General features: G+C 33.7%; 1 protein-coding gene across 1 annotated transcript in view; it reads right to left on the reverse strand.

Annotated features, from left to right (window-relative positions):
• Nucleotides 1-25,082, reverse strand: part of LOC117399333 (gamma-1-syntrophin) — a 137,681-nt gene that overhangs the window by 35,185 nt on the left and 77,414 nt on the right. Inside the window, exons 3-10 of the mRNA XM_034913109.2 lie at nt 22,689-22,746; nt 18,763-18,897; nt 16,516-16,572; nt 14,800-14,857; nt 14,646-14,689; nt 14,510-14,551; nt 4,222-4,324; nt 3,086-3,168 (exon numbers count right to left, since the gene is read on the reverse strand). Coding sequence (XP_034769000.1) covers nt 3,086-3,168; nt 4,222-4,324; nt 14,510-14,551; nt 14,646-14,689; nt 14,800-14,857; nt 16,516-16,572; nt 18,763-18,897; nt 22,689-22,715 — 549 coding nt within the window. The 5' untranslated portion in view covers nt 22,716-22,746. The remainder of the gene's footprint in view (nt 1-3,085; nt 3,169-4,221; nt 4,325-14,509; nt 14,552-14,645; nt 14,690-14,799; nt 14,858-16,515; nt 16,573-18,762; nt 18,898-22,688; nt 22,747-25,082) is intronic.

Consider the following 25,082-nt stretch of genomic DNA (forward strand, 5'->3'; position numbering starts at 1 on the left):
ATCAGATTTAATTTTGGCATGCGTCACAAATCTCCGGCCATTCTGCTTTGTGTCAGTGCTCGTTGGTTGATCAACGAGAGAAAACTTTAGCAGTGCGACGTGAAAAAAGTAATTATTATTTTCAGAGTGCAGAGAAAATATCTGAATATTGGAAGAATATTGCTACAAAAATCCACTTCATAAATGACATAGTTGGTAAATATTAGAAATAATTATCACAGCGTGTTTTGCCTTGCACAGATTTCCATGCCAGAATTTGTGGAAATGTTTCTAAAATGGCAAGTGATGTGACAGTAGTGATTAACATTAAAAAAAACAAAATCAACAAAGTGCTGCTTTATACTTGGCGAGTCAGAGGTACAGATGCAGGTAAGTTGGCCCAACTTGCAAGGTAAATAACTACGGAATTACACTATTTTGATAGATATTGTTTACCATATAACATTTTAACTAATAAGATTTTAATACATGTTGTTATGATGCTCGAGTACTTGAGCACTAAATTACTCGAGATTCCCACCCCTACCGCTCACATGATTCACACCCCCTTGTTGATTTAAAATCGATTCATTTGTAGTTCAGAGGTGAGTTAAAAAACCCGACCTGTCTTAGTGTCCCGGAATTATGTAATTATCTAACTGTAATAAATGAAATCCAAAACTGTGAGGTGTTTTTTCTTTGTCCCCTTTTCTAAATTTTTTTGAAGAGTTTATTTAAGTTACATTTGAGTTCTCACTTGGCATGTACATCTAAAAAAAGGCATAAGTAAACCACAGTAATGATATTAATTTATGAAAATGTGACTTTTGTAACTTTGATTATTGTGTATGAACCACAATGCCAGAGATTAAAAAAAACACACAAAAAAAACATGATGTCTACTTTTATACGGTTTCTGCCTGAAATACACTTATATTTCTCTGGAATATATCATGGTAATTCATCTACACATACACACAACAGAAAAGCACACATAATATATTATTGTAGGATAAGTAATAAGTAAAATAAATAAATAAATAAATAAAATAAAAAAACCTGGATGTATGTTCTATTCCAAGGCTATCCTTGTAGCATGGTCAGGTCCTGTTATAGGTGAGTACCCACCTATAAGTGGGTCTGGAAAGCATGGGGATGATTTCAGAGAATAGAGGGATATTTTAGCCCCTATTGTGCATTGTTTGATCTAAACCTTTTTGTATATATATATATATATATATATATATATATATATATATATATATATATATATATATATATATATATATATATATAATTTATTCATTTTTCTTTTTTTATAACATTACCCCTTTTTTAGGACATCTTGAAACAAAACTCCCTCTCTACAGCAGTTACTGCATAGTGTAATATTTCTTAATAATTATCATTTAAGGTTTAACTTAAGTGTTACAGTATACAGTATATGACTGTGTGATACATGTTTTTTTTATGCTGAATTGGTTATATTTGATCAGTTATTTAAGGCTCATTTTGTATTCATAAATGTTTCGTGTACCGATATGGATATGAATATCTACACTTTTTTGTTGGCTAAAGTAGTTTTTATTTTTAGATTGTGCTTGTATATTTTGTCAATTCTGTATATAATTGACTAGAATACTGTATGTTACTGCTATAAGTATGGTCCTAAAATATAACATAGAAGAATCAAACTAACGGGTTTTGAAAGCCTGCTTTACCCCTCGTGACCCCTCACTGATGCTCTAGCTTCAAAGAGACTCCCAGCTGTTTTGAATAAATAAAACTGGTCTGGTTAAGACAAGTTGTCTTTGGATGGTACTTCAAAGGACTGGCCCACTTGTGTATTGATATCTCTTCCCATTACAATATATACATATACAATGCACAACTTTTTTTCACCCTGACCAATGAATTGGATGCTGCGGTGTGGGTTTGTATCACATACACCCAGGATTCGATTTTAACCAGTCACTGATATGTGTTCTGAAGCCATTGTAGCTATGTGATTAGAGAATTTGTAAGGACTGCCTACTTTTCTAATGTTTGAAAAAATGACTGTCAGACAAATGCTGACTTGATTCAATAAACTCTCTCTTGCTCTCCAAAAAAACTCTCCACATTTATCTCTGCTTCCTATTCTCACCCAAACGCTCAAACGCTCCAAAGGGAAAGATACCTTTCAAAAACATCTGACTTTGACCTTTTGAACAGGCCTGTTGGTATGAACAGCTGCTGGTGTCCAAATGGAAATAAATCACCTCTGAGACCATTACCAGGAAATCGATTTGTTTTAAGACAGCCTTTTCAATTTATTTCTAACCAAGTTTGGTAACTATATTTCGATTTATTGAATTTTCATGGTGCATAGAAATTATAGGATTCATTTGTAAGTGGTGTATACTGAAATGTAAAATGAGTCCATTGTATGCCAGTTGGAATATATTAATGCATGTTTTAATGTTTTAGACATATATAGAATTCTGGTAAAATACATGGTTTAATAATTTTCTGAACACACAACTTACAAAATTAGTTTTTAAAAATCCTATGCTAATACTTTTAACCTACCCAATTTTTTAACATTAAAATAAACAAAATGAATTTTACTTTTAAACTGAGTTGACTGATTTTATTTTTGAATGTTAATTAAGCACCGTTAAGATATATCACCTATTAAGTTAATGGACAATATTGTCTAAAATATCAAATTAGCGATATAAAACAAACATAAAAATAATAACTTATTGAAGTAAGTTAATCTTGGTATTTTAATTGAATTTATTTACAATTTATCCTATACAATAAATATTACGTAAAAATATCTGCCACAAACTGCAGAAAAAGCATCCTGCGTAACTCCATGTGCTCTGTTCGGGTCAATACGATATGCTCACAAAATGCATTCTGCATTCAGTGTTTGGTTTCTTGTGCATATTAGTCCATGCCTTATCAGCCACTATTTACTTCCAGCCACACATAAAATTATCAGTGACGTGTGACACTGGTCCTTGACTCCCTTGACTCTTTGGGGACACAAACTCTTATTTTAAGGGTTCTAATTAACTCATATTATTGATGTTGATTATATGTTATTGATGGGTACCGTGTTGTTTGGGTGGTAGTTAAGATGCAACCCGCTGTCACAGAGAGGTGAAGATGTCCCACTGCTTTGGTCACTGGGAACACCTGTAGAAAACCAAAACGTTTCAATGTATTTTTAGCAATATTGTGTTTGTTTTTGTTCATTTCAATTATTCATAATATATGCCAGTCAGTTTAAATTACAATTCATATCGATTATAGGCCATATGATTAAATTAAGATACAAATCATTTAAAAAATGCTTAAAATACCTCAATTATGTTTGTAGACTATATGAATCCTTAGCCACATTGAAATGTATTTGTTTAGGCAGTTTACCTGTGTTAGCTAAATACAAATGTGCAGTGGCTTAAGTGTATACAGTTAATTGATGGTTAAATATCAACGTGAATTGATATACTAAGTTTGAATTCATATTCTGAGTTGGGAATCTAAAGCTGAGGTAGTTGATATTACGAGATGTGTCAGTTCTATAACTATGCATTAAGTACAATTTGCTTGTTGTTCAAACCATTTTGTCTATTATAAAAGTATATATATACACAGTACACCCTCGCTATAACGAACCAGTTGGGATCTAAGCCTTTTGTTTGTTATATCGAGGGTTCATTATAGCGAAAGGACAATCAAAATGAACGACAAACTGTTGGAGTAAGTTAATGAGATGATATTGTGATTAAAAGTAGAATTACATTTACCCTTTTCATTTCATGTATGCAGTATTTGTTAAAAAATGTAAACGCAGTACAAAAAGCAAAAATACTGAATTGAAGCTAAATCAATCTGACATGAATCGTTTCAAAGTGTGCCAAATCTTAATGCAACAGGCAAGAATCCCAAACGGAGCTTTTATTCCAAAACAACCCTGCATGAAAAGTTTAAACTATAGTTGCTTAGAACAGATTACTTACCATCCTCCCCATAGCCATGTACCCTTTCAAAACTACTAGTAACTGTTTAGAGGGTCCAACCAAATGCAACCAGTGTATTACTATACTCCCCATACCAAGGCTTATCTACGTATTTTTTTAAATACAAATAGCAGATATATGCAGTCAAAATAAGTGTAAGAAGTGCACTATTAAAATAAAGGGGAACACTGGCATAGTATTCTATATGATAATTTGCCAAACGTACAGGCACAATCTTCACTGAGAGGCAGTTTAAGGAAAGCCGGTGTTTTTTTCAGAAAAGAAACTGTAAGGGTTACTTCCTCTCCTGCATTCCGCAAGACTTGAACCTGTAATATAGATAAAACAAGTAAGTTAGCATTAATTTCTTGCCTAATTTTTTTTTCAACTGTTGTATTAAGACACTATGGTTTTGAATACCACATATACAAGCTAAAATGATCTTTTTTATTGGTCAACACAGGAAGCAAACCTCTGACCTGTTATCATATGAGGACCATACTGTACCGTTATCAAGTTGCATGCAGATTATTACACTACATGGTTTCCTAGCAACATCTACTTTCTTTTTAAACCTATTTTTTATTTACCAAGCCAGCTTCCTCTTTTACACCCAGGAACTTGAGAGCGGATGTCAGCGAACTACCAGCCTCTGGAGGAAAAAGGTCAGCCCTGCATTTGTCTGCTCTGAGCTCACTGGGTTCGCTGTTGCGTGATGAGGAGAAGCAGTCCCTGTTGGTTTTGCCTCCCTAACCCATGGGACTGCCAGAGCCAATGTGACACTCCCTTCCAAATCCCCAGCAAGACCGGTGACTCCACGCAGCCAGGATGCGAACTACCATGCGGCTGTGCTTTTACCAGGTGAGCCACTCAGGAACCCCCCTGGTTTGTATTTTTTAAAAAGAGCAAACAAGTTCTAACAATACCACTGGGCTCATTCCCTGTTGTCTAAAGGTCAACTTGTAAATAAATGTATCAATCAATCTAATTTATTTTGTATAGTGCCTTTCATGCCAAGGCATCCCAAAGCGCTTCACATTACAAATAAATATACTATACAATAATATAACATAATATACAATAAAATATCAAAAAACATCCAACAAATATAAATAATTAATTAAATAAATAATTATATACATACATACATACATACATACATACATACATACATACATATTAACAAAATTCTAAACTAGGTCATCCCAATCTACAAAAGGACCTCTGCATAAAGATGTGTTTTAAGCTTTGATTGAAATGCATTTATTGAGTCAGCTTTACGGATTTCTATTGGAAGATTGTTCCATAATACAGGTGCATAATGACTAAAGGCTCTTCCACCACAAGAGCTACGTTTTACCATTGTAGTCACCAGAAGCCCAGCATCAGCAGATCTCAACTGGCGTCCAGGGACATAAGGTAAAAGCATATCATTAATGTAAGCAGGGCCATTTCCAGAGACAGCCTTAAATGTAGTAAATGACATTTTAAAAATAACTCTGTACATCATCTGAACTCATTTTAAAATAAATCTGGGTGTTGTCAGCATAAGAGTGAAAATTAAAACCATGTTTTCTGATCACATTACCCAGCGGTAGCATATACAAATTAAAAAGAACAGAGCCCTGTGGAACCCCAGAAACAACAAGAAAATTAGCCGAAATGTAATCTCTGCCACTTTCACTATACCTTTAAAAACTCAATCAAGAAGAACAAAGTAAAACTACAAATAACAAAGACAAACAGACAAACATTTCAGCCAGTGCCTTCCTTAGTGTCATTGTCTGACATTTTCACTTTTCATAGTTTTACCAGGAGCTAGAAAAATATAAATTATAATTAGAAAAGTATATTAATGAGTATAGTAAGGAGTAGAATATTATTGTGTTGAAGTTCTGGTAGTATACTCTATAAGCAAGAGCTCATACAACACAGTATCAATTATTTAAAAAGTGACAACTTCCTCTGGACCTGTATCAACCATAGGGTTGGTCAACCATTTGTCCTGATCACAGCCTTGATAAGAAGTTGCATGAACTCCACATGTTGGAAGTTGTCTCAAGGGATGTTAATACATTAAGTCATTAATATTTCACACACTACAGAATTAATGCGGCCTTATCGGGTAATGAAGAAACCCATATATACCAGAAGAACATGCCTTACACCTGGATGATGCCAAATCAAATTGAGTAAACAGGTCATGCAGTGGATGTTTATGTGTACATGTATATATTGCCCTATCATGGCTGATGCAGTTTTGAATCTGAGGATTAATGTTTTGTGATTTATACCTCTGTGACATATTTCAGTCTGTAATAATTCTACCTGATCTTTGCATTAATCAGAGATGCCTAAGTGGAACATGTGCTAATTTCCTGTCCACGCATGATTGAGTAAACCATCTTCATTTCACAATGTTCTGTGTTCTATAAGTAATGCTTCATGTATTTTAAATTCCTAGGGGATTCTCTCAGCTGGACAATTTATTATTGAGTTTGTTCCGATATGCCCTAAGGAGTAGACATTTTTTATCATTATTTTTTATGTCGTTTTCTTTCATATTCGCCTTTTTGGGGTTTAACAGGATGTTCTTCACGTGTATCTCACCCCAAAGCCACCTGACAGGGTTCCTGGGCTGCTTGCATTTGTTGTGTGAAAGTGTGCTCAAAGCTGAAGGACAGTCATTCTGTTTGCCTGTTGCCGGGGACCACTCTGACTGTGAACAAGCCATTCTGGCAGATTTTCAAGCACTTTATTGACCTTTTATAAAGCTCTACATGTAAAACATTGCAAAAGCTATTTGAATTAGCCCCTGCGTATGATTCATATCAACTTTGTACAAAACTGTCAACCTATATAACATCTTCCAAGATGTATTTCTTACAGATTCAGTATAGAGATAAAGTTGATTGTCCGTTGGAGGCTGTGTGGTCCAGTGGTTAAAGAAAAGGGCTTGTAACCAGGAGGTCCCCGGTTCAAATCCTACCTCAACCACTGACTCATTGTGTGACCCTGAGCAAGTCACTTAACCTCCTTGTGCTCTGTCTTTCAGGTGAGACGTAATTGTAAGTGACTCTGCAGCTGATGCATAGTTCACACACCCTAGTCTCTGTAAGTCGTCTTGGATAAAGGCGTCTGCTAAATAAACAAATAATAAATAAACAAATAATAATAATAATTGCACATGAAAGATTTAGCTGCACTCTAGCATTGGCTGCAGAGACTTGAGGTACATAGTAATTGCCTTACTTTAACTGCCCTTGCCTTTTGCTGAGTACTTATGGGATCTCAGTCATTAATGTGTTGGGGTCACATACTGGTCTTGCAAAAGGTGACTTACAGTACAGGTCATATTGTAACAAATGTAATTATTTGAATTTTTATAATTTTTTATATTACTATACTCCAAATACCAATTTCCTTTAAAATACTGTGGGAGTGAAATATCTTGCATAGAGAAGAAAGTGCTTTTCCAGTATGTGATTCTTGATTGAATCCTGGTAGATGAATGTTCAATTGCCCTTACCCTCTTGTTCATTTGACCTTTATGTATATTATTATCAGAAAAAAATGCAATTGGAAAGGTCCGACGCTGCCAGCCTGTCAAATACATGGTCTACTTTATTACAGCCTGTTTTTGCCATTCCTAGAAAATGGATAATATTGTTGGCGTAGCACCGGTCATGAAAATCATTTGAAAGCATTTGAAGAGGAATCATTTTCAACTCAGGGATACCAAGATAATTTGTAATAAATCTTTTTGAGTGGGTTAAACTCTCATGTTTAGCACCACAGACCAGCTATAGTAGCCAAATACATTTTTCAGTACATGTATATTTCATCCCAATTTTGTCACAGGGTGAGGCTCTAACAATGGTCTTTAGGGATAGGATTACATTTAGAGAAAGGGAAGTGGGTAAGGTTTGTGTTTTAAAAAATGTTAACAGGCTTGGGTGAAAATTCACAGCTGCTGTTTGGAAGGGGCATGGAAGTATGAGGTGTATTTATTTCTAAAAATATGTATATTTTTCCCGGTAACAATAAAGTTTATTAAGCCACGTTCCATACTATACACACAAGCTCCCATGTTGGGATGTACTATAGTGGAAATAATTTAATCAAAGCGGGTTCCCGGCAATTTTTAATCTTCCGCGGATACGTGCAGATCTTGTCATTCATGTTAAGCTTCCGTGAATGCCATACACTTTTAATGATTCAGCAAAAGTAAACAAAATAATGCTTTTTTTAAGTTGAAATGTAATATCTACATTTTATAAATAAACAGCACCTATAAACACTGCGTTGCCCATACTGTGACTCTTATATTAAGAAAATATGGGAAACTATATTTCACAGCTGGATTGCAGCTGTGAAAAACGGTGCCCCCAAGGGAACCTGTATGTCGTCAGCCATGGAAAACGATGCCTCCTAAGTGAGACTCGTAGGGCACTAGTAAAACTAGCATAAAACTAGTTTCTGACGTTCTAGAGCATACTTAACACTTGTGTGAGTATACATTAAGATGAAACGTAACAAGATAAAATAATCAGAAACAATAATTTATTTGAAAAAACAAAAAATCAATTAAGGGTATCCAGGGTAAATTACGAGCCGTGGAAAACAGTGCCCCCAAGGGAAACCGTATTTCACGGCTGGTATTGCAGGTCGCATCGCAGGCCCGTTTGACTGTGTTTGACAGAGTTGCTGCCTACTGTCAACGCTTTATTTAGCTTACCAACTGCTTTCCATTTTAATAAAATTGCCCTACTTTTCATCATCGTCTACATATATTTTTGTTATTGTCATTCAATATGGATTCAGCTCTACTGTCCCAAATCAGGAGCAACCAAAAATGAAAAATATATAATTCGGCGTCAAGCAAAAAAAAATGAAACTTAAAGGTAGGCTACCGTAATCATAATTTAGTTGGTTCGAAGTTTGACAGCCTATATTCATGTTAAATAAGTTATGAAAATCATCCCACATGATCTGCACAGGGCTGAATGGGGCTGTTAAGCATCCTTAATTGTTATCTTGTTTTTCAAATAAATGATTGTTTTTGATTATTTTATCGTGTTACATTTCTATTTTATATATATATATATATATATATATATATATATATATATATATATATATATATATATATATATATACTGTTGTTGACAAAATTATATATGTTGAAATAATTCATCAGTGTCAAGCATTTTGTTAAGCATCCTTAATTGTTTTTTTGTTTTTTCAAATAAATTGTTTTTGATTATTTTATCGTGTTACGTTTCTTCTTACAGTTTTTCTCAATTGCTAAAACACAGTTTCTGAAACTATTCGCACATTTCTCAAAACAGTTAACGCAAAAACCAAAACCATCTGCTAAATTAGAAAAAGCTTATGACATTTGCAAAACTATGTTTCCATGTAAAATGTTATTATACATCCTGCATAACCAAATACTTGCACCAAATCATGAAATAATTAGAGCTTTGGGGCAGTGTTTTTCACGGCTGCAATCCAGCTGTGAGATACAGTTTCCCTCGGGGCACCGTTTTTCACGGCTGCATTCCCTTGGGGGCACCGTTTTTCACAGCGGCTGCAATACAGCCATGAGATACGGTTTCCCTTGTTTTCTTAATATAAGAGTCACATTATGGGCAATGCAGTGTTTGTAGGTGCTGTTTATTTAGAAAACGTAGATATTACATTATTATATTACAACTTAAAAAAACATTATTTTTTATGTCACATTGTTTATTTTTGCTGAATCATTAAAAGTGTATGGAATTTGCAGAAGCGTAACATGAATGACAAGCTCTGCGCGTATCCGCGGAAGATTCAAAATCGCCGGGAATCCGCTTTCATTAAATCATCAGGGCACGTGCTATGACAAGTGAAAGATTGTTTAGCACATGCACACAACAAACAGAGGCACTGAATTTCATAGGGAACTGAATTTGATACTACACAGGCATCCGGCTTCTGTTCAGTTAAAAATGAAACTATACCCCCAGTTTACAACTCTAAATCTTTATAGACACGACATTAGCCAAGTAATATCAAGAAATAATATTGGTTACATTTTTATTAGCACAGGCCTAAATTCATCTGAGATATCCTTACTCAGTTTTCTTTTTTTTTTTTTTGCCTTCCGGTTAAATAAATATTTATATGCAGATAATATTTTATTAGCTCAGTGGTGTATGCTTTAGGCTTATTGAAAGTATTGGCTGATCAAACAAAATAGTAACAAAAATAGTAGTTTAGTAGTAACAAAAATAGTAGTTTACCTTTGGTAGCCCAAAGGACAACAAAATAATAATGTTGCTTGTTTTAATATTTTAATAAACATACGATTGTGCTTAACATTAGGATTAAACAAAAGTGCTTCACCTCTTGTAAACATGGGAAAGCTGAGATTAAGTCAAAGTTTGAGAATGTTGGTATACAGTACATTTTTCATTTTGTATTGTCACTAGACAAAGACGTGACTCCATATTTGAAACACCGTAAACAGGTATTAAGGTGGTATAGGGGTAAAACAGCAGGTTTTCAGTCACAAACAGAAAGGTTTCACGAAATAATAATAATACAGTAATCCACAAGTGCAGGGGAAAGTGCTCCGGTTGTAGTACAGTGGTGCTCTGCAGTGCTAGTCATACACTATACTATACATAGAATTTCATTTTAATTATTTTTGCAGTTTTGCTTGTTTACCTTTATATTGGTATTTGATTGCAAAAAAATATATGGCAGCGTACATCGATTCTGAGAACGGGAGCAATGAAAAGTTTCAGAGAGTGATTCTGAGTTATCATTTAGCGATGATGATGAAGAAGATGAGGAACCAAGAGCAGCACAGGACTGGGTGTTTTTTACTGATCCATATGCAGATGCCAGTCCTCCATCATTTGAATTTGCACCCATGTATGATGATGTACACCCCGCTGTGGAACTTGAAAGTTGGAGTTCTTCACTGGAGTGCGTTCAGGCTTTTTTACCCAAGAAGGTAATCACATTCCTGTGTAAATGCACCAACGGGCATGTGAGTACTTCACAAGCTAATTAAATAACAATGGAAAGGTGTTTGGACTGAAATGGCAATTTACCAAATGTAATATATGTTTTTTTGTGTTTTCCAAGGTAAGCAGAACACTTGCTGTGCCTGTGCCAAGTAGTGCTGTGCATTGCTTTGTTATAATCCCTCCCACACAGGGTAAGCTGAGACCACAGAAATGGTGCAAGGTCTGCTATGAAAATAAGAATCCGAAACAAAACCAGAAAAATGTGCAGTGGGTGAGATAGCAATCCCAGGTTCTGCTGCCTCGATCACTTCATTGATTGGCACAACAACAAATATGTAACAATATTTTACAATATAACTCTAGTGTTTTTTGTTCATAAAAATTACAAATGTGTGTTCTACCGTGTACAATTTTTTTTTAAAATTATTATTCCTTTTATATAAATTGTGTGTAATTTTGTACATACTTTACAAACTTGAATATTTCTGTTATGTATATAAAACGTTTATTTTACTGTGTATACATTTTGCTAACTATATATATATATATATATATATATATATATATATATATATCGAAAAATGACAAACTGTGTTTTAGAGCAGGTGTAGTGACTTTTTATTGATTAACAACTGACATCACAAAGATGCTGCAAAATGATCTGTTGATCTTGGGCAGGTGTTGTGACTCTTGGTCTCCCAGTTCGTGGGCTGTCATTGACAGAGTGTGTCTGGTTACACTGTCTCGCCAGGTTTGAAATTGCTGGCTGTGAGCACCCAAGACGGCGAGCCACAGTACGCTGCCCTAGTCCAGCCTCCAACATGCCGATTGCACGAAGGCGCTGCTCTCTTGACAGACGTGGCATATTGTTTTTTTTCTGTGATTTTCTTTATTACTTTTATTCAAGCTTGCAATTCAACAGCTGAAATCACTCCATATCCAGTGTCTAATCAACTGTCTCACTAATTAGATGATTAAGTGCATATGCTTCAGTCATAGTCACTCAAGCATGTCATGGTCAAGGATGAATGATCGAGTGATTAAAAAGAAACCAAAAACATTTTGTCAATGTCCATCATTTATATACCTTATTTTTTTTTTTTTAAATAAATGTGTTATAATAGTGATAAGTTTATTTTGATGCTTGGTATATATATATATATATATATATATATATATATATATATATATATAGTTTGTTTTTGCTGTTCATACAAAAATAAAATGTAAAAAAGATCAAACTTTTTTGTCTGTTTTGCTGTATTGAATATGACTATCTAGTACACAGTCTTATGGGTTCATAAAAATGTTATAAATGTACTGACTTTTTTCCAAATATTATTATTTTATACCAATATCTGTGGTAAAAATACGAATTACAGTACCTGGAGTGCACATTCATTTTTGCATCTGGAGTTGAAGAAGTTAAGGTTCTTCTTAAAGCCATTTTCAATAAAGGTGCTAAGGGTTGCCACAGTGGAACACAGCTTGATCTGGGCTCAATGCAGCTTCAGCTGCTGGAGATATATCCTCTAGGACCAGTCACTCGAGCATCTTGTAGCAAACACTCAGAAAGGAGATTGGGCGGTAGCTTTCTGCTAACTGGGTTCTTGGCTGACTGGGTAGGGCAATAATCTTTGCTTGGCACCATACTGCTGGAATTCTTCATGGACGACATGGGTGAAGGAATAAGATAACTGGCTTGTGGACCAAGGTTCTTCTGAAATTCTGGGTTATGTTGTCTTAGCCGGCTGCAGTACCATATTTCATATCACACAGCACAGAATTGAGTTCTGATGATGTGAAGGTTAGTGAGGGGTTCTGATTCAGGGCATAAATGAAGCCATTTATCATGTACTTTTGGTTTGCTGCTTGCATCAGTTTCATCGATAAGTTGATTACTCACAGGGGGCACGACGACAATGCTGATGCAGTGCCCCTCAGGAGAGATATAACGCAGGGATGTTTTACCTTTTGGGAGGGAACTGAAATTACAATTTCCACGAACCCCCTTTTGCTGAAAAAAAGAAGGGTCTGGAACTGCACAAACATCCACGTTAGGAGCATGAGCAAAACAGAAGGGAAGAAAATGTGTATTTTATAATTTATTGTTTGAAGCATCTCGTCCAGGTATTAGTGGGTAGGCTATAGGATAGATTGCTTTTACATTCTAGAGTAACAATAGGTAGTGTCAAGAATGTAAAAAAGATGAATAACAAATGCTAGTAGATCTTTTGATTTTTAATCTATCCATTGGTCATAGTAACTGTGATGGATGATAATGTAGATGACCACTCATAAATGTCCTTCAAGTTAGCCAATGTCTGGATACTAACAACACATTTACAACTGGTAAAAACTGTAACCCTAGCATTTTTTTTTCTTTGCATGGAATACTATTATTCCTTATTGACCATAATTTGGATCAAGTATTGGAAGTTAGCTTTAATTAGGGGAGGTTTTTAAAAAAACAACACAATTTAGCCAAAAAATGCAATAACAATCTTATTTGCACCGCCTTACTCATCAGTCATTGCACAGTCAAACTTTTTTATTTCAAGAATGCCTGCAATAAAAAATAGTGCAATACCACTAAACAAGAAACTATAACTGTATTCATGACATTTTTATTTTAATGGAAGCTCCATCAGCATTTTCCCATGTAGAAACATCTCCTCCTAGCTTCAAGCTACGTTCTTTACTTCTTCATGATGCAGTGTAACCACTTTGTTTATGCTGCAAACCCCAGTACGAGCTACATATCTCTATGAAAATCCACCCTTAAGTTTGCAATACAATATTATTAATATATACAGTATATATATGTTTTGCACTACAAAAATATATACTTATCCTCCTCTTTCGTCTGGCACTGTTTTATACTTAGCACTATTGCCCTTTCAGGCAGATGCTTATCATTTAATACTCATTCACTTTATGAATTTATATAGTTATTATAGTCGGTTCCAGAAGTAGATGATAGAACTAGTTGAATTCTATGACATTTACACTGGCTGTGAACAGAATTTAAGTAGTTGATCCTCTCGTTTTATACCAATTTCTGCCATTTAACTTAAAGTGACAGTTAATCTGCTGTGCCACGTCTTCTGTTCTTGAATAACATGGGAACATCCAAGCTTCCACCAGAGCAATACTAACCAGTGCTTTATAAGATGATATATAAATTCCAATATGCTTAAATTACAATATGTTATACCTACAGTACAGTATAGAAGACAACAACACACATCTCTATATCATATGGACTTTGTTTTGAGAGTTAAGCTTTACATGCATGGATTTATAAAAGTAAGGGATACTTTTAGATCATTTATAATTTATTTATTTATTTATTTTATTTTTTTGTTATCTTGGGGGTAACTCTAATTTCTTCTGAACAAGAATATATGGCAGGTTTGCTGACATTGGTGTCTTCAAGACCTTACACCTCACACAGAGGAGGAACAGACATAAAATGCTTATTGAACTTACTAGTTCTTCATGTCGGTAGGTTCTCACATTTATTCCATTTATCTAAAAATGAAAAAGAATACATTAATTAATGTTTAGCATTCAGATTAAATCTAAAAAAAAAAACGGTAAAGAATGGTGTGTTCTTTATACTAACCTGAAGGATTCCATCTCCAATGAACAGCAGTCCTGAAAGTTCAGCTGAAAATAGAATTACAAATAGTTGATTAAGCAGAAGAAGAAGAAGAAGAAGAAGAAGAAGAAGAAGAAGAAGAAGATTAATGAGTAAATATATATGTGCTTATTTATACCTTTTTGTTCTTTGGAAATTTTGGATATGACTACTGGAATATTGTGTTCAGCTCCACCCTAAAAACAATCAGAAAAGCAAAGTACATCTTAGTCTCACAGTCCTGTTGCTGCATTGTATTTTTATCTGAATGATAAAATACTTGACATGATCATGTAAAAGATCATATGCCATTTGATAATGTATCATAAAAACTGCTTTATAGGTCGCTCTGGTGTAAAAGTCGCTCCCCCATTTTGAGACTTCAATTTTAGGAAAACACCTTTTGTGTGTTTAAAATACTTTTTTTAAAATTTATTTTTTCCTACATGCTCAACACCGATAAATAAAGAAAGATACACAGGTTTCGTTTCAAAATGATCCTTGTTTGCAACATTTTATTCCATTAATAATTCTACAGTGTTCTTCGTATTTCAAAATTTCTAACATTTAAAAAGTAATAGTTAACAAAGCGTAAAATCAAGTTCTACATCCCACATCACATCTGTATTAACCTACTGGTATTTTATTTTAGCTTATCAAGTACCCAAACAAGTTCAAGAACATATCTTTGCTTTACTGAACATTTCTTTCCAAAACCATACGTAGACAATAGTTCCCGCTGCATTGGCTTTTACAAATTCCTTGTATTAAGTCAAATTTAAAAGAAAAGTATTTAACAGTGCTGCTTGCATCAATTAAAAAAGCAAAAAATAAAAATAAAAAACAATAAACTAAACAGTGCACCATCTAATAACCACTAAACAAAACATTTTAGTGTTGCATATGGTGCAGTACAATTGCATTAAATTTCCAGCTGTACAAATACATTAATTTCGTTTTGTTACACTTTGCAAGTGTACCACTGCGTTGCACTGACATGTAGAACAAGTTACAGTATGTACTATAGTCAAATTACTCCATTCAAACAAAATGTTTTCTACTTCGGACCATAAACACTTTTCTCATTTATTATCTCATTTTTCTTTCGCCATTTTAAGTTTGTCTTTGTTTCGTACTGTTTTTTCAGCATTGTGATTAACATGTATTTCGGCAAATTCAACAAGGCACAATTTCAAACCTGTTGAGTAACATTTTCGTTTGTCAGACTGTCCTACTTTATCCAGCTCTCAACGAGCCGACTCAAAACCTGTGAAGTGCTTCAAAACATTTGTTTTCATTGGAAAAATATACATCAGTGACATTATATGACAACAACATTCATCTAGCATTGGTTGTTACCTTCCTGGTTTAAAAAAAAAAAAAAATGCTGAAGCGTACATACTTTAACTTTCTAAAATATACACAGCTAAAAAATAATTAAATAATATTCTTTCTGGTCTGGCTTTTTCCCCAATGACTGTAGTGTTTGCTTTGTTTTTATATACCAATGAAGGTGTTGTAATTATATGTGTGACTTTCCCTCAGATAGAATTTTATTATGCCACATAATAAAGAAACAAAAATTGTGATCATGATGATTTATGTTTTTTTTGTCATTTTATGCAATATTAGCATTAGCATAAAATAAATACCCACAATTATCAAAATCGTTTCAAAAGCTAAGGTTTGTAACATGTGATCGATAACATGCTTCCAGGGTGCCCTGGTGATACAGTAAGTGAAATAGTCCTATCAGAAATCAGTGAGGAATAATGAAGTGGCCAAAAAAATTAATATTTATTTATTATGTAGGTGAACAGTAAGTAGGATTGTTAAACATATGCAGAATATTAACCTTGATACTTAGCCCAAATCCTCCAATTGTTTGTCTTCTGATTGTCACTGTTCTTTCCTGTGAAAAATAATAATATGAGTAACTTATTTATAATGCTGAGTCTGTATATTGAAATAATATGCATTTGACTTCTATCAATGTGATTGCAAGGAGCCTTGCAGCTGGCCAAACCGCAGCCCTATGAACCCGACAACCCTCAACTAAACTACCAGTGTCAATCACACAGTAAATCACAAAATAAACCATGAAGTATCCCACTTACTTCACATTCAAAAGTCAAATGCTTCTGAATACACTAGAACGGATATTTCTGGTTTCTGGTTTTCAGGTTTCATTTCTGAGCGCTCCGCCTGCCTTTAATGTTGTAATTAGCATAACTGATCTCAGTTTCTTAATTTAATCATGGAAAAACGACACTGACAAAATAAGCTTACCTATTTTTCTACCTATACATTCCTAAATCCCAAACTGTTTTATAAAACAAAGACTTGCTAAACTCATCAAATAAAATGAATAGTAATTGCGATACTTAATTATGTGTTTGCATTATAAGTTCATTTTATTCCACCCCCTTCATTCTGCACGTTATTTTTTGGAGTAGAAAGTAGTCTTAGTTAATTGGCTCATTTCATTTTTTATAAAAAGAGAGGAGTCTGCAAAAAAATATATTAAAAGGCAGGTACATTCCTCAGAAAAAAAGCCCAAAAACAGAAACTAGATATATTTTAAATACCGATATTAAATTGAAATACAGACAGTAGTCTACTAAACACATCAATCACTTGACATAGACAAAATTAAGCTTCCAGTATGGCGAGCTGCACACTGCATGACTCATAACAAAATGACCGTTTTTACACCCAATTTCAACTGTGTATTACTGGCCTATCCACGGAGCCCAATGTTTGGGTCTCAGGACCCAGCTGTGGCAGAAGCCAAAACCCCTACCTAAAATGACGTAATAATATTCACAACCTAGGTCCTCTAAACTATTGTATAGAACAGCCATACTTTTTAAGAATCAGTTTACAGCTATGGTCAAAAGTTTTGCATCACCTAGAATTTTAGGATTGAGATAATAATAATAATAATAATAATAATAATAATAATAATAATAATAATAATAATAATAATAATAATAATAATTAATATTTAATATCATGTAATCAAATAAACTACAAAATTATATTGCAAATGTCTACCGGTAGCTATAATAGTCGTACAGTATTTCATGTTAGATTTCTAAATGTCACATTTTTCAATTGTTGTCAGTTTTTCGCTAAGTACAGTTTTTCGCTAAGTACAGTATTGTAGTATATGGGAAAACTACAAAGCGGTATGTAAGTCAATATGTTAACGTAACATTATTCAGTAGGTTTCATTCGACTTTATGAAGCAAAATGAGTTAATTCTATAGGGTGATACAAAACTTCTGGCCATAGCTGTACTTTTCCCTAAAACATGTTTTACTGTGTCCTAAAGTGGTTATAGCTTAAGAAAATAATTTAATAATTCCTAACTGTCCTACACTTCCTTTCGCTATAATGGTCATAAATGTGCAGTTGTAGAAGAAATGCACACGTTATTACAAACATGTATAGGTTTTTACTTTCTGGTAGTCTTGCACTTCCTTTGATTGAAATTATCCCCACTCCTCCCACTCATTCTTTCCTGTCTATAAAACATCCAGCTGCTTCCCCTATTGACTGTCGTGCTTTGTAGCCAGCAACATCCTTTGACCCCAAGGCATTACAGAGGTGAAATTACCTTTGAAATGAAACAGTCAGACAAACTGAAAGGTAAGGTAAAAGTAAAACCTTATTTTAACCAAGTGTAGTTGCTGATATGTGTTATGTATTACAATGAAAATACATGTTTGTTATACTGTAGTGTGTTTCATTCAAGGCTGCACATGTTAGATAGATAGATAACGGAACAGATATTGCACAACAGGTAAGATTTATGGAATAAATTAAAGTGGTAAATATCTACTTAAGTGTCACAAGAAGTCATCAACTTAAGTAAGCAACAGTTATGTTCATGGCTTTTAACTGCACCTGAATATGACACACAAATAAAACAAACTGCATTTTCTGCTAAAATATAATATATTTGTTGTTGTGACAGAGTGCTTTTTGTTAATATTTTAGGTGTATCCATGAATATTTGCAGTTGCTGTATTTGCATACTGTACGTGTAGTTATATTTCCTTGTACAAATCAAAGTGAAAACTGTTCAATTACTTACATTGGAATAGAAAGGTTCTCCTGACACACATATAACATCCTGTTCCTGTATAGTCAGAATGTCTTTAGCTAAGTGCAGTCGAACGTTGAAAGGTTCCTGATTACCATCCTGCAGCAAAAAAACCCCAGTCTTTGTCTGTAAAATAAAATAAAAGACTAAGCTTACTTTTTTGTTGTTAAAAAAATGTACTGCTTTTTAAAATGATCAAGGTTCACAAATACATGTACAGCTATGGCCAAATGTTTTGCATCACCCTATAAAATTAACAATTTTTGCTTCATAAAGTCGACTGCAGCCTGTGAAATACAGTTACATTGACGTATTGAATTACATACTGCTTTTCCTTATACTTAACGAAAAACTGTCAAAAATTAAAAAATGTGACATTTTGAAATCTAATATGAAATACTGTACTACCATTATGGCTTCCAGTACTTCCAGACTTTTGCAGTATCATTTTGTGGTTTATTTTATTACATGATGTTTAATAAAATATCTAAATTATGTTCATATATATATATATATTTCTCAATCCTAAATTGTAGGTGATGCAAATATTTTGGCCATAACTGTATGTGACTTAAAAGCATTATTGACAAATTAATCAAATTACTGACAAACAACAATACATCCCATCATAAAGGCTAGCACTTGTGCCACTGAGAAAGAGCTATAATGTGATAGTAAACATTTTTTTATTGTTTCTTTTTTTTGCCAGAGAACATGTGTAATATTAAATCAAATTCCACACTACAAAAAGAAAACAAAAACATGTCATATTTTCTTTGTCAAAAATGAAAATATATGTTTTTGAAGGAATACAGTTTTTTTCATTAAAGATATTGCAAAAACCATCTTATTTATCTAATACTCGTGATGTGATCAAGTTGCTCTCCCAATATACATTTCCCCCAGAAGCATTTTTAGTTTCTTTTGATGTGGAAAGTCTGCTTTCTAACAGTGAGGGGGGTTTAGAAGCACTGTCATTTTATTTTGAAGTAAAGCAAAACAATCTATCCATGGATTTTCTTTTGGAATTAACTACATTTATATTGGAATCAAACTATTTCTTATTTAAAGATACATTTTCTTTACATGGGCTCTGCTTTTGCTCCAAACTATGCAAATTTATATATGGGATGTTGGGAAAAACGATATGTTAATGACACTGCCTCTAACTCACTCCTACAAGATGTTTTGTTTTGGAAAAGATATATTGAGGAGACTGATCTATTTTTGTTTAGAAATTACATAAACAATACCAATCTGAACTTAAAATGTACTGTGGAATATAGCCAAACTAAGATACATTTTCTAGATTTGTTAATTTCAGTAAATGATGAGGGTTCTCTTAATACATCTATTTTTCGTAAATCAACAGATAGGAATACAATTTTGCTTGCAGATAGTGATCATCCAAAACATTTAGTCAAAATATGTCATATGGTCAATCTGTACTGCTAAAAAGAATATGTAGTGACACGTCTGACTTTCAAATTAAAGCTAAAGAAATGCGAGCTCGCTTTCGATTTAGGGGTTACAATAAGAACTTAATCAATACTGCTTTTAGTAGAACTGAAATGTAAGAATGTAGTGAGCTTATAGAAACTACAAAGATGAATGATTCAACTACACAAGAAAAATTGACTTTTGTCACTGAGTATAATTATATACCCAATGACATTAAAAGAATAATCTCGAAACTCGGAGGATATTGGAATGTGATCCTCAACTTCGTCCTTTCATTACCTCTCCACCTAGATTTTGTTTTAGACGTGGTAGGAATATTAAGGATGCGTTAGTTGCTTCTATGTATAAATCAATATCATCTAATGACAATTGGCTTAGTAAAACAGTGCATGGTAACATTCGGTGTGGAAGATGTATTCATTGTTCTAACATACACAATACCAAATATTTTAATCATCCACACTCTGTAAATACATGACACAAGGTTTTATCAATTGTAATACAACCCATGTGGTATATATGCTTAAATTACCTTGTGGCTTAGTTTATGTAGGACAAACAAAAATACCTTTAAAATTTACCTATAGCAGAACATAAGGCTGCAATACGTAATAAGTTATAACTATATGGATTATGTGATAACGAGACACTATAAAGCCATGAACCACTGTTCTGCCTCAAGTCTCAGATTCATAGGACTTGAAAAAGTCTCAGCTCTGAGAGAGGTGGTAATACAATTAATCTGCTAATGAGGAGACAGTCATTCTGGATTTATACTTTAAAGTCTATGGAACCACATGGATTTAATGAAACATTAGATCTCAATCCATATATCTAAAAATATGTTAAATTAATCTTTGTACGCCAACTTGAATCTTCAGGTGTCTGGGGTTGGAAATCACGTTCCAATGTCTTCCAGTCTTTAGTATTGAATAACTGTGTTTAAATTAACTATGTAACATGATCTGTAACATATTGCAGAATATATGGCTGTATTTTAAAGTGTTTTAATATATCAGTGTTTTAGTTTAATTATTGTATAATTACACTATGTATGGATTAATAATTGATGAATGCTACGATAGGTGAAGTAATGTCTATATGGTTACTATCCAATTAACTATTGGATTGATTGGTGTCCTTTATATATGCTAAAGCTGTGTTGTTTTTTTAATTGACAGTCACTGCAACACCTGATGAAGACACACTATGTATTGAAACACTTTCAGTTTGTTTTCTTTTTGAGTGTGCGACCAACCTTGTCTCTACAAGCGTCATCGAGCAAACTATACATGGTTTATATGTCATTGCTGTCAACTATTTTTTAACTCTGCAGAGACATTAATATATAAAGTGCCTTATGGTCGGCACCTCTTTTTGGAAAAAGCTTTGCTGGTATGAATGCCTCCAAGATTATATATATATATATATATGTTAATGGGTTCTCCTTGTATACAACAACTAGTGTACTATGTATAGTAAAAAACATACTGTTATAGTTACAAAACTAGTACCCCTGAATGTATACACACCTTTAAGTCCTTAAATTAACCTTCAGATTTGCTAGAGCTGTGACATTCACTTTTCTTTTACTTTCCCTTACCCAGCTGGCGTGTCCCAGTAAATTATACAGCTGGCATGCCAATTATTGGTATGTCATGTGCATTGCAATACGTTTTATAACAACATAGTGAGTGTGTATACTACTCAACTTCCCCCAGTTAGACTGTTTTTTACCAGTAAATTCATATGTATTTCTCCCTGTGATTACATGACCTTGGAAATTGCAAAAGTAAATGCTACGTGTTTGAAACCTGGGCACATTGGCTTTCCAACTTAAAGGCATTTGTCATGAAGTGTTTATTAAACCAGCAGCTGGGCACATATGCTAGTCCTGTTAATTAGCTGCTCTGCAGGAGTTTATTCTGTTTTACATAAGCAATGCAATCCTATTATTTGGCAAGTGGGTTTCCCAAACAAATAAGATTTTATTAGGAAGTTATAAGGACAAGATCCCATTAAATGAACAAGAAAATATTGTATAGTGTCAGTGTCGCATATATTTAATGTGTTAAGCAAAGCATCTCATTATTGCATAGATTATTTTCTATATGCTTTAGAATCATTTTTACTTGAACTTTATTTGGAAACAATATCAATGTAATTGGGGCAGACCTTTATTATTTAGCCAGTTATATTGACCCTAATACAAATGTAAAACTGTATTAACTAATACAGTCTAATGTAATATGCCTGGATTTAATGTAATATGCCTGGATTTAATGTATTTGCATTGTAAAATGCCAGTATTTAATGTATTTGCATTGTTTTTTTACTGTTTGTATTTAATGTACTATGCCCTGTATTTCACTGTTCCTCACTATCTTGTAAAGCGCTTTGTAATGGTGGTCTGCTATGATTGATTGATAAACATTGATTAACAGAGATCACGTTACCTCCTCACTGGCAGTCCTGAAATCCATGTGCTACTATGGCACAGTGAGGGATGATGATCTGTGAAGAAAAGCGGCAAAACAAATATAAGTTAACATTTTGTAAACAGAGCTGTAGAAAGCTAATCAGTGCAATTACTGGTATAAATTCACATATACTGCTTTTTTTTTCTAGACCTATACATTTTAGACCTAGTTCTACTCCAGCTCAGAGGATGACACCAGGCTGTTATAAAAGACAAATACAAAGCATAATGAGTTTAAACTAGCCCCCGGGTTTTGTTTGTTTAGCTGAAGGCAGAATCAGTCTCAACACCACACCGTGCAAAACACAAATATTTATTGATGTCTATCATTTAAAACTGTTGTGTTTATAGGAAAACCATTGTAAATTAAATTAAGTTATTGTAATGTGCCAATGCAAGTTGAACCATTTGGGAAATGCTGTGTTTTATTTAAATAATTTGTAAACTATTTCGTAGCCTATTTGATATGTGTTACACACACGGTGTATTTAAATGAATGTGGGTTTTATTTCGCAGGGAGATTCAGGTCACTCATCACGGTAATTTTTTTCCTCATAGCTCTCAGATAGGGTTGCCAACAGGCTCCAGAATCCCGGGACACTTTAAGGCAGGTCAGGTTTTTGATAAACATAGCAAAACAATACGGTCTTCAAAGAAAAAAGAGCATGATCGAGTCTGCATTAAATGTCAGGAAATGTTTCCAAAGTCAAGGAATTTCAGAGAGGGCTGCCGACCTCATCATTCAGGCCTGGAGACCTAAAACACAAACTCAGTATAAAACATACATTAACGAACTGATTATACTAAAGCAACTGTTCCACAGGGTTTAGATTTTCTGATTTATCTTTTTGACAAAGGACAGCTATAGTTCTGTCTGCACAGCTAGAAGTGCACTGAGTTTATTTATGCCTAAATATGATAATTTTTTTTTTTCACAGAATGTGTGTCCAGGACAGTTAAGGGCATGTTTCAGCTATGTCCAAGCTTTCCTAGGTATTCTAGTATCTAGGATCCAGCAATAGTCCTAGGATAGCTTAGTGTTTTAGGTGTTACTAGTGAATTGTCACTTAAATTACTTACATTAAAGATTACTATGTTAATGGCATTAGTTTTTGCACAAAGAGGTCAGACTATTTTCTTGTTAAATTTAGATAACCTACAGTCCTCACATAAAGAATATGTGTTTCTATTACCTTGTTTACTGAAGACTACCAATCCTCTTTCAAGAGTCCAAAAGATATGCTTTTCTAAGTTTCCAAATGATGAGAGTTGTGTGTATATAGTGTCCTTACTGAATATTTAAATAGAACTCAGCCCTTGCATGGGGAAGTTAGTCAACTTCTTATTAGCTTTTTAAAACCACATAAAGTTGTATCTAGTGACACAGTTGGTAGATGGATTAGGCAAATTATATGTTCAGCAGGTATTGGTGTCAGTATTTTGAAACCACATAGTACCAGGGCAGCTTCAGTTTCTACTGCAAAAGTAAAAAATGTTCCTTTGCAGACAATTTTGGATACAGTTGGTTGGGTTTCTTCTCGTACCTTTGCTAGGTTTTACAATAAACCTATTATACCCCATAATATTGTATTTGGGGAACAGGTATTGCAGATTTAGGTAACAATGTTATCTGTTTAAGCAAAATGTTTTTGTTTATTTATTTATTTATTTATTTATTTATTAATTTTTCTGCAGCAAAGTGTACATAATACATATTAATTTAAATTATTTAAATATCATTTTAATGCTTTTAGTTTTTCAATTGAATGTGATTGACCATTTGTTTTTTCTGTTGTAAGACTATAGTGCTATGAATTGGTTTGCTAAGTTTGGATTCTTGTCCTCCTATTAATAAAAAATTATTTTCTATTTTTGGGTTTCTTGCTCTCAAGTGGTGCACCTGAGACGGAGATGTCATAGAATATGGAGATTGAACGAGACTTACCTGTAAGTTGAAGTTGGATCATTATTCTATGACGTCACCTTTGTCTCAGGTGTAACGTGCCCACCCTATCCCACCCTTTGGGGTCTGTTTACTGTTTGTTAAATAATCAAATAAGTTAATAAATAAATAAATATAAAAAATAATATACTACTGTTAAGTTTGCATTTCATCCCAATCTGTATTATGTATGTATAATATTTTGTTAACTTTCAAGCCTGATGTGCGTACAGCCTGAGGCATGTTACACCTGAGACGTGACGTCATAGAATAACGATCCAACTTCAACTTACAGGTAAGTCTCGTTCAATCTCCATACTCTTCTCACATTCTACATGGTTTCCAATCTGCAATATTTTATTGATTTTTAATAACACTTTTGTGAGCTATGCTCCTGTGAAAACAATATCTAGTTTCTGTGGCTATACC

This window comes from Acipenser ruthenus, chromosome 4, assembly GCF_902713425.1.
Source record: "Acipenser ruthenus chromosome 4, fAciRut3.2 maternal haplotype, whole genome shotgun sequence".
Classification (NCBI taxonomy): domain Eukaryota; kingdom Metazoa; phylum Chordata; class Actinopteri; order Acipenseriformes; family Acipenseridae; genus Acipenser; species Acipenser ruthenus.